This window comes from Beta vulgaris, chromosome 8, assembly GCF_026745355.1.
Source record: "Beta vulgaris subsp. vulgaris cultivar EL10 chromosome 8, EL10.2, whole genome shotgun sequence".
In the NCBI taxonomy this organism is placed as follows: domain Eukaryota; kingdom Viridiplantae; phylum Streptophyta; class Magnoliopsida; order Caryophyllales; family Amaranthaceae; genus Beta; species Beta vulgaris.
Window position 1 is genome coordinate 50348119 of NC_079209.1, and position 17335 is coordinate 50365453.

A 17335-nucleotide genomic window follows, 5' to 3' on the forward strand; every position below is an offset into this window, starting at 1 on the left:
TAGTTTAGTAGATCTGATTGCTGATTTGACAACTTTTTTCTATAAACGTTTTTGGTAAAAATTGATTACTAACGGTCCGTTAAATTGGTAGTTGGTCATAAATGGTGGTAATGGGAATGAATTTGTGTGTAAATTTGTGAAAAATATCATTGTCCATTCCCATGGTAATGCTAATTTATCCTAAAGTGTCCACTTTCCTTCTTGAATTTTCATTCCCATCCAATATCACCTTGTAGGTGGTAATGAGTGGTAATGAAAATTGCTTTCCCTTTGAGACAAAAACACAAGTGTAGGAGTGAGATCGCTTGCTCATGGAGAAAAAATGCCTTCCCATGGAGATTTTAAGGGTGCTTCCCTAATAAAATTACACTTAAAATTCATTCCCATTACCGCAATTTATTAACGTCTACCAAACGGGCCGTAAAAGCTTATCGACATTTATTTGTGTAAAATGACATTTATAGACATTTTAATACATATATATAGTATTATTATTGGAGGCAAAAAAGTCATTGAACATATTTCTACCTAATCCTCTAAAGAAAAAGCTCCTAATAGGAGCTTTTTCATTTTGAGAGTTCTTTATTATTCTAAAACCCTCCCTAAAACTCTCTTTTACCAAACACCCCTTTTAGAGTTTTTGACTAGTAAAAACTCTAAAAGTGATCCAAACCTCTCTTTTTGCTCCAAAATTCTAATTGCCAAACACCCCCATTGTATAACATGCATAATGACATAGATTCCAACATTAATAACATAAACTATATATATAATGATTTGAATATCATGTCATTATGTCATCTATTTCATGTCATTTAAGTTTTTCTTTCCAAAAAAAACGATGATTTGTGAATTTTTACAAAAGAACGGTTCGGCCAAAAATTTGTGTTCTTCCTTTGCCATATTTACATATATCATGTGCAAAGGGCCAGAAAAAATAGTTAATCAAAAATAGAATTTCAAATAAAATTGCACATGAATGATTCGTCACGTAGGATGTAGAACTGCAAACGAGCTAAGTGAACCAAGTTTTAGCATGTTAATACATAATTCGTAGCTCAATAGATATAGGTTGGTGATGAGTCAAGAAGGGGAGCTTGAGGTGAAGACACGAAGAGAGCAACTTTGAAGATGAAGGAGAGACGAAAACAAAGATTAAAAGAAAAGTTGTGGCTTTCTTACAATCAGACATGAGAAGAGGAGAGAGAAAATGAGAATGGGTGAAAAACAAGAAATTAAGAAAGGGGGGATGGGGGTAACTGAAAAATAATAATATTAAATTAAGAATCTTTTGTCGCTAGTTAGAATTTTGGTCATTTATCTTATTTATGGTACATAGTGGTCCCGGTCTCCCATATACATACTATGGGGTGTTTTGACTATAAATCTTAGTTAGGCGTGTTAGGTACACCTGCGCTATAGTTTAGGGTGTTTAGGCCAATTTTGTCAATAAAATATAGCCCAACCATCAAGATGTGTAAATGTCGTTAATTGAAAAAGAAACAACTACAATAATAAGCTACGGAAAGGCTAATTGCATAGTGGTATAAATTGATTTATATTAAAAAAAATAAAAGTTATAAGTACTAAAAAAGTTGTTTTCGCGAACAATCACAAGTCGAACGTGAAAGTGTTCGAGATTGGCTTATGACACCGAAGTTGTTGTCGAATATGTGGGAGTGGTAAAGTGTTGATGACATAGTGGTGGTGGCTATCTAATAATGGTGGTGCACGGAACTACGAGAGAGAAAACAAATAAAACATAGAAAGAATTTATAGATGGTCTGACATTATATACTCAATCCAATTGTAGTCAAGTTTGTTATAACGGGCGTGAGAAAGAAACAAATAATTGAATGCAAAATAATGAAAAACAGACAACAGATTTACGTGGTTCACCAATTTGGCTACGTCCACTTGCAAACAGAGAGAATATTTTATTATGTGAGGAAAACAAGATTATAAAGAGAATTAGACTATATTCGTGGACTAAAACAACTAGGTAAAATAACCTATTTATAGACTGCATCTAAAAACACATCCCCACATAAAACGAGCCTCTGCCTGATCGAACGGTATTTTACCAGATCCCAGATTGACAAGGGCCCGATTGGGCGACCTCACCCTGTTGTAAGTTCGGTGAGGCGCCCGATCGGACGAACACGCCCCATGACATCGGGCGTCCTAAAAAACAAGCTTCTAACAGAATTGTCTCGGGCCCGATCGGGCGGTACTCCAAAAGAGCGAAATCGACGCATTTCATCGAACACATTCAAGGCATTAATCTTGCTACGATGTTGTTTCCCAAAGACACAAAGCTCACAAAACTCCAGGTTGGTGACCTTATGGCCACTCAGAAGATCAGTCTTGGAGAGGATTTGTATCCCTCTCTCACTCATATGTCCAAGTCTCATGTGCCATAACTTGGTCATATCCTCCTTCTGAATTTCAGACGATGTAACAACAGCTGAACATGAGAGAGTATAACCCTGCAAAACATTCAAGGTACCACACTTGACCCCCTTCAATACAGCCTTTGAACCCTTGCAGACATACACAACTTCACGTCCGCCTCTGAATCTGAACCCCTTAATGTCTAACAGACTAAGTGAAATTAGATTCTTGGTCATCAGTGGAACATGCCTAACATTATTCAAAGTGCATAATGTACCATCATGTGTTCGGATCTTGATAGAGCCTATTCCAACTGTCTTACAGACTGCACTAATAGCCATTAAAATATTACCCCCATCTACCTGCTCATAAGTAGTAAACCACTCCCTACGAGGACTCATATGATACAACATTTCAGAATCAAGAACCCACACATTATTACAATATGTTTGCTCATTAGCAACTAGAGCAAGATCATCCCCAAAATTCGAATTTGAACCAGACCCAGATTTATTCTCTTGATGCTTTTTTTTAGGGCATTTCTTTTTCCAATGTCCCTTTTCCTTACAGTAATTACATACATCATTAGGTTTAGTACCCCCTTTAGAATTTCCAGATTTCTTTAAATTCTTTTTACCACGTCCCTTACCACTACTGCTGGCCACTAATCCAAAAGCCTGATTATCTGTACCTGTACTACCAGATGCCTTACTGTGCAATTCTCTAGTATGAAGAGATGATCTAACCTCTTCTAAAGACACATAATTTTTACCAACAATGAAAGATTGCACAAAATTTTCATATGATAACGGTAAAGAAACAAGCAGAATTAAAGCGACATCCTCATCCTCCACCTTAACATCAATATTACGTAATTATAGAAAAATTGTATTTAATTGATCTAGGTGATCTCTAAGAGGCGTATCTTCCTACATTCGCAGGCTGAACAGACGTTGCTTCAAAAGCAACTTGTTGGCACTAGTGGAAAAAACATCAAGTGCTCCGGTTAAAAACCTTACAAGTGCTCCGTATTTGACCCGCAGCAAACGTCATACGAGCACTTGAGTATTTATCAAGTGCTCCGGTTGAAAACCGGAGCACTTAAATTTACAAGTGCTCCGGTTGTCTTAAAAACCGGAGCACTTGTGAATTTTATATATTCAAAATACGTCAAGTGCTCCGGTTGTTAAGAGAAAACCGGAGCACTTGTGAATTAAGTGCTCCGGTTTTTTCCTAACAACCGGAGCACTTGACGTATTTTTTTTTATAAAAAAAAATTGTTGTTGCTGTTACAGCAACACCACTAGTTGGAATAATACCATGCCCAGGGCATTGTTTCTCGAACTCCTTGCATAATATCTATACCAAACATTTCCCTCTCCTTTTCAAACAAAGAGAAAAGGACAAACATTACATTATTTTTCATAAATAAAGATCCTTTATTTGCATCAAGAAAGTTACAACAATATAGATACAGGAGCAAGAATCCTATATCTAACTAGTAGACAGAAAAAGTGTGCACCAAGCTCAATTAAAGTAATCACGCCATGCACACCAAGCGGGAAAATGGAACAACACCTGGCAACGCAAATTGGAAGCACGTATATTAGGAAATGGAAAAGGCCCGTGATAGAAACTAAAAAATATAATCATTCTCAAATCCAACCAAATGTTCACCTATTTTTTACATTTTGTCTGAGTAGTAGTATATAGCAAATAGAGTTTGTCTAGCCATCCTAATTTCTCTGCATCTAATCCTTCAATGCTCATTGAGTCATTTCTGATTTCGGAGTCTGAGTAATTTACCAGATAGAACTTATACCTTTCATCTTTGACCCCAAGTTATGGATGTTGGCAACCATTCCTCTATCTCTGAATGTTCGAAGGCACGACAATTCCAGGGAGATCTCTGTCATAGCAGAAAAATAATGGCATCAGTACAAAGAATGTCCAAAGTGCACTCATCCAAGTATCAAAAGCTGATGCTCGTTATACTCGAGTAAGCTCTGCTCTATCTTGCCTTTACGATTTTCCTTTATGTGCAAGGTTGAAAATGAGAACATAAATGCAAAGATCTTCTTAGATAATCCTTTATATTATCTATCCAAAGAAAACGAAAATGAAAAAGAATCTAACCATTGTATCATTTCTTTGTTGTCAGGAAGCAGAAAGCTCATGAGCTGACAGTCAGCATTGTCATTACATCAAAGCCCAAGGTTTCTACTTATCCAGGTATGCCAACATAAGCACATAATTTTTAAAGGAGCAGCAGCAAGGAGATTACTAATGAACTTGCTGTAGATATAAATAAATCATGTTGAGTTTTAGGCGTGAACTTTTGTATTACGAAATTATTTCATTGACTTCATCCTTAAGTATCAATGCAAAGTGAAGGCCACACAATATAAAATCAGAAAGTACATCATTGACTTCATCCTTAAGTTGCTCAAGAACATAAAGTATTAAAGAGGACTAAACCGTACTTCAGTTGAAAAGCAAGTGAGATTATCATTTCTCAAGACTGGCTTTACTCAACCATATTTTCCCAAAGTCCTAAAATTAGAGTAATAATGCCAAAAGGGTGAGGAGCTCCACTTTTAACTCCTGATAATGGTTCTGAAAAGCAACTGGCACATGAACAGAGGATTGACCTCAACGAAAAGTAAATCTGTATTACCTGAGACAAAATTTATACTGAATATTTACACTCCATTTCCACTGTAAACTGCTGAAGGATCTGCCCTCACTGTAAACTGTTCAATGAGGCGTCATGTGGAAGCAAGCTAGATACTCAGGTCAGCCAGCATAAGAAATTATTTAACTAAGAAAGCAAAAGAGAGGAACTAACACTGTCCTCAAATACTTTACAATTGGATAATACAATATTAAGGAGGCTTCCATAATATAAATCAAGAGAAATATACATCAAGTAAATGTGAATTGTGGAAAATCGATAAAGAATCAGGAATGTATATAAGGAGTCCAAAACTAACACTGTCCTCAAAAAATTTATACCTGAGACAAAAAAAGGCAGATCCTTCAAAAGAGATAAGAAAAGCAGGTGCAAAATGCAAATGTGGGGCTCATATCAGGTACGAAATGTAAAAGGAACTAGGAGCATCAGATGTTAGATAGTAAAGTAAAATCCAATAAAGAAGCAAGTCACAATTAAATAGCTCACATCAAATACATATAGAGGGCTTCAAACAAACCGACAAGCATTAGCTAGTTCACAACTATATATCATGAAATAACTAGAAGATATTACAGCCCATTAAAATGACGTATGCTCTCCTAAAGTAAACCAAGTTAACATCTACTTTCTGTACGAAGGTGAAGGAAAGTGAAGAAGTACAGATCAAAAGTGGGTGGTTCATGGTTCAGTGTGAGGCTCCAACTACATTAAAAAGTAGGAAGGACAAAAGTACTATAAATGGGATATTAGCTACTTTGTGAGACATCCCAAGATGAAAGATATTAGTACTTGTTTTAAGGAAAAAGATATTATATTTATAACAGAAAATAATTATATAAAAGAACAACACTAAGCAGAGGTGCATTGCTATTTGCCAGAGACCAAGTAGGCTAGTAATTATGCAGAAATGACATACTTCAAAATTTTATCAACAAGGATGGCAACTAGGAAGATCATCCACTTTAAGCTTTACCAAGATAGGGCGAGTTTATTACTCAAGTGGGCGGTAGGTGAAGCAAAATCACCTAAAAAACATTGTCTAATGTATAAATCACCACTTTAAGCTGACCCATAAAACAAAGAAAAAGAAGAAGACCATGAATTAGACATCCTCAACAGCATTCCAATTTCCAAGCATCAGAAGAGGGGGTGGGGGGGGATCAATCCACTAATACTTCCTCCACTTGTATTTATTTGCACCATCCATTTTTGGGAAATTGCATATTACTTGCAACATTCAATTTCGGCAATATATTCTCTCTTTCTCTCTCCTAGTACATGGGTTCCCGTTTTTATCTCCTCTACTCTCCTCTCCTCTCCTAATTTCACGTGCCAACATCCAATTGTGCAAGTAAGAAAAAAAAAAGAGGAAGTATAAAGATTTCAAAATGAATAAGAAAGACATGATAAGGAAATTAAGATGCCGAAGCTCATGTGCAGACTGCAGAGTCACCAACCTGTCCCACAATTGACCAGTTTCATTGAATGCATCAGGCGGAACACCACTGACTAACAGAGTATAACCCTTCCTATACTGCTGGAAAAACAGACATCAACACCAAATGCAGAAACACAAATTTCATATCATACTGCAGAAACAACATCACAGGTTATAAAAGTGGGACGCACCAGCGAAAAATGTTTTTTGTTAGCCCAAACATCAGCACTGTGATAACCTACATAAATTGGCATATCCCCCATGATCTTGATGCCCTTTAGTTGTGCATAATTACGAACTTTCTTCCATTGTCTTTGGAATAGAAACTGTTGGGCGATGACTAGGACAATCTCTCCAACTGAAAGTATGAGTATTTTATCAATAAATGATTTGTCACACACATAATATTCAAGAATATAAGCTAGTCAAGTCTTACAAAGTGTTTTTCGCTCTGATGTATTTTCACCAGTGCAGAAAGATGTCGATTTAGCAACTAAAAATATGCTGCATCCTCAAGCCAGCCTGCATAGTATAATACATCCATTGTAAAACCCCTGATATTATATTAAGAGATCTTATAGACATATTACAAACTCCCATTATAAAAAAAATCTTTTATCTGCAGAAGCTTAAACTTGAACCAGAGATAATTCCACCATTCCTGACATCAACGTCAAGTCCTAACTCCTAAGGCTAGCAAAACCTGGAACATGGAACCAGGCCTATGTGATAATAAGGTGAACAAAACCCTGATGGATCACAAACTAACCAAATAAACGATTCCCTTCCCGGATCACATACAAAATCAGCTAGCTTCTACATGTAAATTTTCATTAAATAATTTAAGAATACTTGAAGCTTAAGACTTAAGATTAAAACCTATGATATCCTTATTGCAACAATACGAATTATTCAAGGCAGAAGAATATATCAAATTATCGATGTTCCAAATCATCAGGAAAAAAAAATCAACAAAAAAATACACACTAAAGAATAACATCGTAACTCTCGTATGGCTGGAAATGATTCCTTTTCAATCATATCGATAATTATAATTCAAACTATAAATCCCACAAATTCATAGATCATTCCTAAGTCCATTCTATCAATAAACAACTAAATTTACATGAAAAAAAAGAAGTAAGAAAATTTAGGCAACAAAGAAAATAAAAAGCTAACCAAGCAATTGAAATTTTAGAATTTCCAAGGTCACACAAATTGAAATCGCACAACAAAAAATTCAAAATGTAGTTCAATCACAAAAATTCAACCTGTGAACAGAGAAGACTAAGAATTAGGAGGAGAAATTATACCATTCTCAAGATAAGGACCATTGAGTAAGAGCAAGATAGCTTCGAATCTGTATATCTTCGCGATTACTGAAATTGGGGAACTTGACTAGCAGGAGAGAGAAAGAGGTGATTTCAGATTTAGGGTGCAAAACGTCGCACCACCGCACCGCTGTTCGCGCACCGCACCAGCCACCAACCGACAGAACAGCATCATGAACAGCCATCGATGGAGTAACTTTCACGCAGCGAGTTCCATAGCGTGAGTGAACCAATTGCGAGGTTGACAGAGTGAGGATGACTGAGAGAGCGAGGGACGACGGAGGGAGGGACGATAGAAGCGAAGGACGAGGGTGTGAAGGATCGGCGGAAGGAGGAACGGTGTGAGTGAGGGTTCTATTGAGAGAGTCTAATTGAGGGAAGTAATTGGGAGGGAGGGAGAAGTGGGCTTAGAGAGAGTCGAAAATTAATAACTTCTTATTGGGAGGGAAAATCATAGTCCAATCAAGTGCTTGGGTTGATTAATCAACCGGAGCACTTATTTCACAAGTGCTTGGGTTGATTACTCAACCGGAGCACTTGTGAATAAGTGCTCCGGTTGATTAATCAACCCAAGCACTTGATAAGTAGCACAAGGAGTTTTTTCCACTAGTGTGGTTAGAGATTTTGTCATATACAAACTCTCTAATTTCAACCACAGACCAGATCATGCGGTTTCATTCTCCGCAACTTCAGTGATTATGTCATCAGCCAGACACAACATAATCGTTGAATGAGCCTTCTCCTCCAGAGTGGTCATCTCAGCGGTAACTGAATCTGTTGACTTCTTTGTTAACGGTGCCCACAACCTTGTTGCTTCAGTAAAGCCTGCATCTTGATTTGCCACAGACTAAAACTATTCCTCCCACTGAATTTATCAATTTTCACATTCATCCCAAACATCTTTGTCACACATATCGAACACAAAGCTCTAATGCCAATTTGTTATAACGGACGTGAGGAATAAATAAATAATTGAATGCAAAATAATAAAAAAGGCAACAAATTTACGTGGTTTACCAATTTGGCTACGTCCACGGTCTGAGAGAGAGAATATGTTATTATGTGAGAAAAACCATATTACAAAGGAAATTAGACTAAATTCGTAGTCTAAAACAACTAGGTAAAATAACCTATTTATACTCCGTGTCTAAAAACACGTCCTCGCATAAAACAGGCCTCCGCCTTATCGGGTCGGACGACATCCGCCCGATTGGGCGGTATTTTACCTGATTCTAGATTGACACAGTCCCGATCGGGTGACCTCGCCCTGTTGTAAGTTCTGTAAGGCGCCCGATCGAGCGAACACGCCCAACGCCATCGTCGGGGATCCTAAAAAAAAAGCTTCTAACAGAATAGTCTCGGGCCCGACCGGGCAGCTTCGCCCGACCCAATCGGGGGGTACTCCAAACCAGCGAATTCGACGCATTTCGTAGAACACATTCAAGGCATTAATCTTACAAATCACCTAATCTACATACTATTATGTCAAGATGAATTAATTTTATAATTAATAAGTTTAGGTAAGTTTAAGTTTACATTGAATATTTTAAATAAAACAGAATCATAAGAAGTAAAAAGGCGATACAAAGATAATAATATAAATTTTGTATTTTATACCTTATATATATGTATATATGTATTTAAATCGACTCCCATAAATAATAGTCACAATAACCTAATTATCTTTCACACAAAAATAATACATCTTAGATTTTTTTTTTTTTTTTTTGGTAAAATGATCGAAGAACCCTACTGAATTTACATAATCAGTTAGATTTGCAAGTCAGATTCTTTGAAGGGAGGGTGAATGGTAAGGGAAACCTCACTTCAAATAACTCATAATAGGATTTGATCTCATGACCTTAAAATTATGAGGCCAATTCTTTACTAGGTTACAGGCCAAATCTTGCTTGGTAAAATTAAGAGTCAATAAAACTTTTTTTTTTGGTGTGGGGTGGGGGGGAGGGGGGCGAGAGGAGAACATCCTAGATATGATAGGTGGACTTCTGCACTTGTACAATATATAGAGAATCAATTTAGTACAATAAAATGTAGTGAAAGTGTGCAAGTGAGGAGAGTGATGATATGTGGTGCAGAAGAACAGGAGATAGCGGATAATGTGACCACCATATGTTGTACTAAAAAGAAAGAGTGTGAGAGTCCATGATTATTAACACGGTTAGCTGTTAGGACCATGCACTTCCCTGATAATGATATACATCAACCAGTCAAAAATATACTTAAAATGTACAGGAAAGTGACACACAACACACATGATTGTTTGAATAAGCATCAAAAGAACTGTGTAATTGCTTTTATTCTCTTTTGCTTATTAGTAACGCCGCCTTTCTTGTTTTTATAGTATTATTATTAAAGCCTCCTAATGAAGACTTCAACTTTATTATGCATGCATGGTAAAACTACGGAAGCGCGGATGCATTTTCAAAATGTCAATCCATTCACTTAACTCAGCCTCACGTCCTTTTCCTCATGATATTTTTCCAAGTGGACCATTCTAAATTTTCAATATTAATGAATCTTCATAGATCTCCGAAACTTACTAAAGCCCTTGTTTGATGATTTATAAGTGGAAAATGAGGATAGTCGTTTTTTTTTCTCCCTTGAGGGCTGTCTCTTCATGACTTTTTTTAATTCTGTTTTTTAGTTTTTTCATGTAAGCTAAAGAATTAATCATGAACTAAGTACAAATTATTGCATAAAGATGTCCTGGAGGAACAACACTTTGCCGCAATGTCAAGACTCAAGAATCTGCCGTACCTATTGATATAACAACTCCTTTCAAAAAATTTCTTTCCCAAACCCTAGCTTGTAGGACCCCGCTGGTTGTTATACCGGTGGAATGCCTTAATGTTTGTTATTTTCATCGCTTTATTCTTAGTTTTATTAGTCTATAATTTGTTTTTAATAATTCTATCCTGTTATAAAGGTGGTCTCTCCTCATGTTGTAAGGCTTTTCTTTATCAATATGATGGGTCTATCTTAAGGATGGTAGTGGGCGGGTCAAGTGAGAGACTCCGGCCCATTCTCGCCGTATTGGGGAGGGGATGAGTCTAAGTTTGCCGGGAATAGGGCAGGGATGGGGACGAATAAAATTGTACTCGCAATGGGTGGTGGAGCGAGTGTGGATTTAATGCTACACCAGCCCCATCCCTGCCCACCCTGCCTGCCGTGCCGTGCCCCATTCACATCTGCCTCGCTCCATCCTCACTTGCCCAGCCCCATCTTTACCCGTCCCGCTTCTCCTTTATCTCATACCCTACTCTCTATTAAAAGCATATCATATATTAGAATATTATTATTAGAATTCAATTTATATATTTATATTATTAATAATTTTATTTTGGAACTGTAGTAATGACAGATTGTTTGGGATATTTGGGAGGATAGTTGCGCATATGAAGTGGGTACGACGCTGGACGAAACATACGCAGATACCCTGGCGGGTGGTGGGCAAGGATGGATTTAGATACGTACCCGCTAGGGTAGGGAGCCATTCCGTTTCTATCTACTCTCACCTTGAGAGTCTTAATTAGTCTATTGTTTAGCTTGGAAATTTGAATATGTGGAAAATCGTACTTATTGGTTGAAGATAAAGAATATCAAGATGAAAGTTAGATTTCAATTTACTATTACATTAGGCATAAAAGATGTTAAGTCGTCAAAATTAGTTTGTGGTTGGAATATTATCATATCAAAGAAGTAGTTTCAAAATGTTATTTATATTAATAAATTGGATGAAGAATCTCATATTGGTGTTTTGGATTATCTTTTAGATAAGAGTTATAGTTGTAGTTGTCGTATGATAATTTATTAATGATAATTTTCCTGTTCCCTTGAAAAAAATCTTCGATGCATATATATTCATCGATCAATTTTATGGACAGTGCGTACACTATCGATCAATTTTAGTTGAATGTCTATCGTTTCTTGTCCTTGCGATGATCTTACCAAATTAAGTGATTCATTAGATAGTAGACCTGCCCAATGGGTTAAACATGCGAGGTTCGAGTTTGGTCAATATAGGTCGTCTCGAGTTAGGTGAGGGTCAAAATACAAGTCAAGAATGCTTTTTAGCACTATTTTTTTTTCTCATTTTACAACTACATGAGTGAAATGTTTTTAACTCATACAATAACGGTACAACCTTTAGTATGTATGTATCACATAACAATCATACATTCATAATATATACCGTTTATGGTACGTTCACCTTTCCTAAATTCTTCTAAACTAATTTGAACTTTTTCAAGTTTATTTTATAAAGTGGTAAAACTTATTTGAATTTATTAGCTAGAGCTAATTAATTACAAATTAATTATATTTATTGAAACTTAATTAAACTTATAAACCCTTGAGCTTTTCGTTAAGGCAGGTGAAGAGAGCATATCCTTAAACCAATATAACAACAATAATTATACTGACGATGGTAAGTGAACACAGAAAATGTAATGTGGCCTTATCTATCCCATGAACAACCGGTAGCAGAATGAAAACCAATATTGTTATTTTTTATACTATATATCGCTGAAAAAAGTATTTTCAAAAATAAGAAACATTAAGAATAGTTCGGCTCTCTGATTTTGCTCGGTTCAACCAATTCCTACAATTCTTGAATGGTTGTTGATCTTTTTTTATGTGTAATCCACCAATTCACAATTGATTCGCCTTGTTTGGTATGACTTTAAGAAAAAACTCAAAAAATTGTGAATTAATCATCCAAATAAAAGAATGGAATATCAATTCAGCGAGTTGAGTCCTAGGACAGTTGGTTTGACACATAAATTTCTTGAGTCAAACAGGTTCAAATATATAACTTTGGTTCTGTCATTAGAAACATTGGTTTATGATCCTTAAAAACTGGTTCATGCGGGTTGAATCTTCAAAGTCGGACAATTTTTGACAGGCCGTTAGCATTAGTAATCAAGAAGCACATGGATAAGCCTATTCCAGATCTTCATGTTCGGCAGTGTTTTAACTTGCAACAGAGAATTAATGTGCAAGGTAAAGAGCTACCTCTTTTTAAGTTTTATTGTATGGTCATCATAATCGAATGAAACTTAGCCCGAGTCAACCGGACTTGTGTGATTGTTAGGTCCAATGAGCCACCCACTTGTATATAGTGGCTAAAGTAGACTTGTAACCCATGAGATCAAGGCCAATATTGGCTACAAAAGTTATTTGTGAAGGAATATCAAGTTTTGAGTACGAAGGAAACTATGACGTTCTCTCATTGCGTTCATGGTAATCCAAAAGATCCACAACGTGATAAAAAAAAATGGTGCTTAATACACTTCTTTTATTTGCCATATGTACAATGGAATAGCGGGATGCATCTGAATAAACACCATGTTGTTCACCCCTTCAAACTTATTCACGTGCTAAACTAGAAAACCTAAAAAATGTTGAGAGCCTTCCTCAACCATACAACAATTGACATCCGCAAACTATCAACTTATCTGGTTGGAATCTTATTCTAATATAGATTATTATGTCACTTATTTCTTGAATTTTTTTTTTATCTCGCTCCGCTTAGAATATTCTTATTCATGAACTAAAAAAAAATGTTTGATCCTCTTCTCTTCATATTTATCTTCTTTCCATATCATTTTCACAACATATTTAGACCAACAAAAACACTTGCTAACAGTTTTTTTTTTTGGTCAGCGTCAGCATTCTGACGCATGTTAGTAAACAACTAATAGATGATACTTTAGTTTTTTTTTGCTTCACAATGTCCAACACGACTTGTTTTGGGTTCCTTTCTTCAAAAATTCCTCCAAAACACGTAGTTTTGGAACTAGGCCGGGCAAATCTATACAAATATATTAAAAGACGCTCCTAACGAAGGAACCGTGCCACGTGACACTCTTCTCAAGCTTCTAATACACATGTTTACAATCTCATTTAAAAATATCAACAATGCGTAGTTACTAGAATTCGAACACATGACCTTTGAAATAAAATGTGAGAGTTTAACTACTAATCCACTACGATTTTGCTCAATGCTCAATGTTTCAAAGTAGAACATAATAAAGTAATAATTATATGTAATTATAAAGACATAGACAAGATTGTTGATTTCTAATACTTTTATTAAGTAATAACATTCTCTACCCCAATTCCATTGCAATTGTTATTTTTATCCCTAGTTTCTTAATTTTTTTTATATAAACAACTTATTATGCCATAATTTGATTGGAGAGACTGATTAAAATCTCCAGCTCAATAACAAAAAAAAAAATTACTGGAGAAATCATCAAACATTAAAATGTCCAAAACATGAATTCAACATCACTAAGTTCTTTTTTTTTTAACAACGAGAAAACGTGCATTAATTTAAAAAAGGAAGTACAACCTAATGTTAATACAACCACATATACAACAAGCAAAAAAAACTAAAGGAGCTACATTTACTTTTACAGACACTATGAAACAAAACCAAGCTATTACAAGTCCTGTCTATCGTAAACTTGCAGAAGGATAGGTTGGATGTCTTAAAGAAGACTCAATATGAGATGGAAAAAGGACGACAAACATGGAAGGAGGACGAACATGGGTGGGGGATCAGACACGACAAACGCCGGCGAGGCTATACCACTGCGCCACCACCGGAGAAACCAGAGGACGAACACAAAACTTCAACTAAAACCGCTTCAAAACACCATCGAACTAGAGTTAGCAGAGAAGGGGAAAGGGGGGAGGGGCTTTACGGCCACCGTACCAAAGCGGCGCAGGCGGTCGGCGAGCCCCTGTTGGGTTACTGCACCGCTAGGATTTTGCTGGGGTAAGGGGCTTGAGAGAAAAACGGCTAGGGTTTTATTAATGGAAACATCACTAAATTCAAAACATAAACAAAACCCATCAAACATTTAAATGTCCACCAAATAAATTCAACATCACTATATTCACAAAATAAACAAACCCATCAAATATTTGAATGTTCAACACATAAATTGATCGACATCAAAATATTCAAAAAGAAAAACAACACTCATCAAAAAAATTATACCTGATTGGGTAGATTTTGGGGCATTCTTGGTCCATTTGAGAAATGAAGAGATATGTTTAATCAATGGACCTGTAACACAAAAAATCCAAATGAAGAACAATTTAAGGCTTAAAACCCTAACAAGGAAATAATGAAGAATCGAACAAAAATAACACTAACAGGGAAGAAATCAGGAAAAAAAATGAACTCAATCTAAATTCTAAAATCAGAACTTCAAGCATTGATTTACAAATCATAAAAAATGGAAGAGAATACTAAACATTAGATCGGAATTTTTTTTTGAAGAGAATACTAAAATGCAGATCGAAAAAATTCGAATAAAATACTAAAAAGTAGATATAAATACCTTGTGTTTGACAGCTATGGTGTCGCAATCTAAGAAACCGTTTGTTTCACAATTTACAGGGAGATATACGTTCAATTTTGAATGAAAGAAGAAGAGAGAAGAGAGAAGAGACAGAAGGAAGGAGAGAGAGAGAGATAATTTAGGGTTTTTTAACAAAATGAGTTTGAAAGGTTGGACCCTGCACAAAACTCAAGTAACCTTTTTTTACCCGATCCGACCTGCTAATGTCTCATTAGGGTTAGGCCCTATACAACTGACCATATTTCAATTGGGTCGGGTCATGATCCTATAATATAGGGTCGGGTCAAAGGCTTTTTTGGGGACTCGATCCATTGAACAGGTCTAGTATGGTCTCATGTGAAAAGGAGTGAGAATTATGTAGCTCATCACCTTGCTAAGATAGTGTCTTTTGGGATGGAATAAATGTAGGGTCATTGTCCTGCGGAGATTTGTCCCTTTAGATGAATGCTTTATACGTTGATTAATGTACTATTAGAGTTTTCCTTTTAGAAAAACTAACCATAAAAATTAATGAACCATATAAGCCATTATAGGTACAAATATGCCTGAAGGCTCCACCTTATTATTTAGAGGTCCCCTCGTCCCGATGTCATCAGCGATCATCCCCATTATCCTCTTATCTTGTTCTTAAGGTGAGGCATTAAAATCATTACTCTTTTGTCATCATATGCATGGTCGCGGTACATCTTTCCTTATTTCGTCACATGTCAAAACTCAATAAATCTATTAAAGAAAAAGGTTCACCAATTCATACGCAAATCCCTTCTTCTCCACCCATCTCCTTTAAACCTCAACAAGTTGATGATATTGCGATGGAGAATAATTGGCCATAGAATTCAAAGATCATATAATTATAAATAATCACAATATTTATGTAAATCACACATTAGCGACAAAAGAAAATGGATCATAGTCATTGGTCTGATAATGAAGGCCATTGCTTCACAAAAAATTTCCATTAAAAACAAAAGTCAACAAAATGCTAAAATTCTCATATTACATCTTGCATCCTAAAAGGTTACTATCAAATTTTTTTTTTCCTTATTGTTTTCTGAATAATTCAATCAAACGATCAAATTCATTTGAACAGAATAGTGGAAACTAGAAAAAAATTGTTTCCAAATTCTGCTTCACAATATTACTAATTTTTACTATGTTCAATTTCTTCTACCCCTCTTAAAAATTCCAAAGATACGAGTCTTGGTAAAGTGATGCATCATAAGTATCATCCTCACAACCATAACTAAAATTATCCAGTTGATGTTGTGTTGTCGTATAAAAATCAGCCGCAGTAAAATCATCAAACTCGGTACAATAATACCCAAAATCCGAAACATAATTACCTGAACCAAGCGCTGTACACAAATTCAACTGCTCATGAAAAGAAGTTTCTACCTCTCCTTCTACCACCTGAAAACTATTCACTACTTGAAAGTCTTGAACCGTCGTTTCGTCGGAAATCGACGACGACGAATAAGACAAAGACTCTTGTTGATGATGATGATCTTCCAATACTTCCGTGACCATCCAATGATCATTTCTAACATCACTAAAAGATAAGTTTGCGAACTTCGAAGCAGCAGCTTGAATTTCTGCTGGTGTCATTGACAATCTCCCAGGAATATTTGGGGGATTGTCAGGAAAATTAAAGTTGGCTGATTTACCTCGTAGGCAATATTGTGCGGCATCAAATGCGCGCGCAGCCTTTTCGGGTGAATCATATGAACCTAACCAAATACGTTCGCGGCTATTCGGAAGGCGGACTTCGGACACCCATTTCCCCCACTTTCGCTTCCGAACACCGGTGTATTTTATCGAACTTTCGTGTTTGGTTTCTTGATATTCCGGTGATTTTTTTACCATTTCGAGTTTTCGCGATTAAGGTAAAAAAGAACAGTAGTTGACTAGTTGTTTGGAGAGTGTAGTTCTGTAGTATGTTAGTGTTGGTTGATTTTTTGATGGGGTGCAGTAGTTGAAGTGGTTTATATATGTGTGTTTTTTTGAGGGGAGAGAAGTCAACACAGTTAAAGAAGCGTGTTGGTCAAAGGAGAGGGTGGGTACGTGGAGAGAGAAGATAAAA

General features: G+C 36.1%; 1 protein-coding gene and 1 long non-coding RNA gene across 6 annotated transcripts; both read right to left on the bottom strand.

The window, feature by feature from the left end:
- Positions 1-3715: 3715 nt before the first annotated feature.
- LOC104885379 (uncharacterized) lies at positions 3716-8282 on the bottom strand. Of its 4 annotated transcripts, none has more exons than XR_007269095.2 (5): positions 7841-8282; positions 6964-7049; positions 6719-6885; positions 4217-6623; positions 3716-3972 (listed from the first exon to the last, which is right to left on the bottom strand). It is a non-coding gene; the product is annotated as an uncharacterized LOC104885379 (long non-coding RNA). The 4 variants fall into 4 exon arrangements; XR_788892.3 differs by having other exon boundaries at positions 4217-4303; positions 4531-6885; positions 7841-8280; XR_007269096.2 differs by having other exon boundaries at positions 4217-5409; positions 6547-6885; positions 7841-8279.
- A 5863-nt stretch (positions 8283-14145) lies between these two features.
- On the bottom strand, positions 14146-17207 carry LOC104901648 (ethylene-responsive transcription factor TINY). Of its 2 annotated transcripts, XM_048635130.2 has the most exons (3): positions 16599-17207; positions 14889-14957; positions 14146-14530 (listed from the first exon to the last, which is right to left on the bottom strand). In XM_048635130.2, exons 1-3 carry the CDS (start codon positions 17116-17118, stop codon positions 14469-14471), a joined length of 651 nt encoding a protein of 216 aa, XP_048491087.1. In that variant the 5' UTR covers positions 17119-17207; the 3' UTR covers positions 14146-14468. The 2 variants fall into 2 exon arrangements, with proteins under 2 accessions (XP_048491087.1, XP_010687542.2); XM_010689240.4 differs by lacking the exon at positions 14146-14530 and having other exon boundaries at positions 14756-14957.
- Positions 17208-17335: the final 128 nt, after the last annotated feature.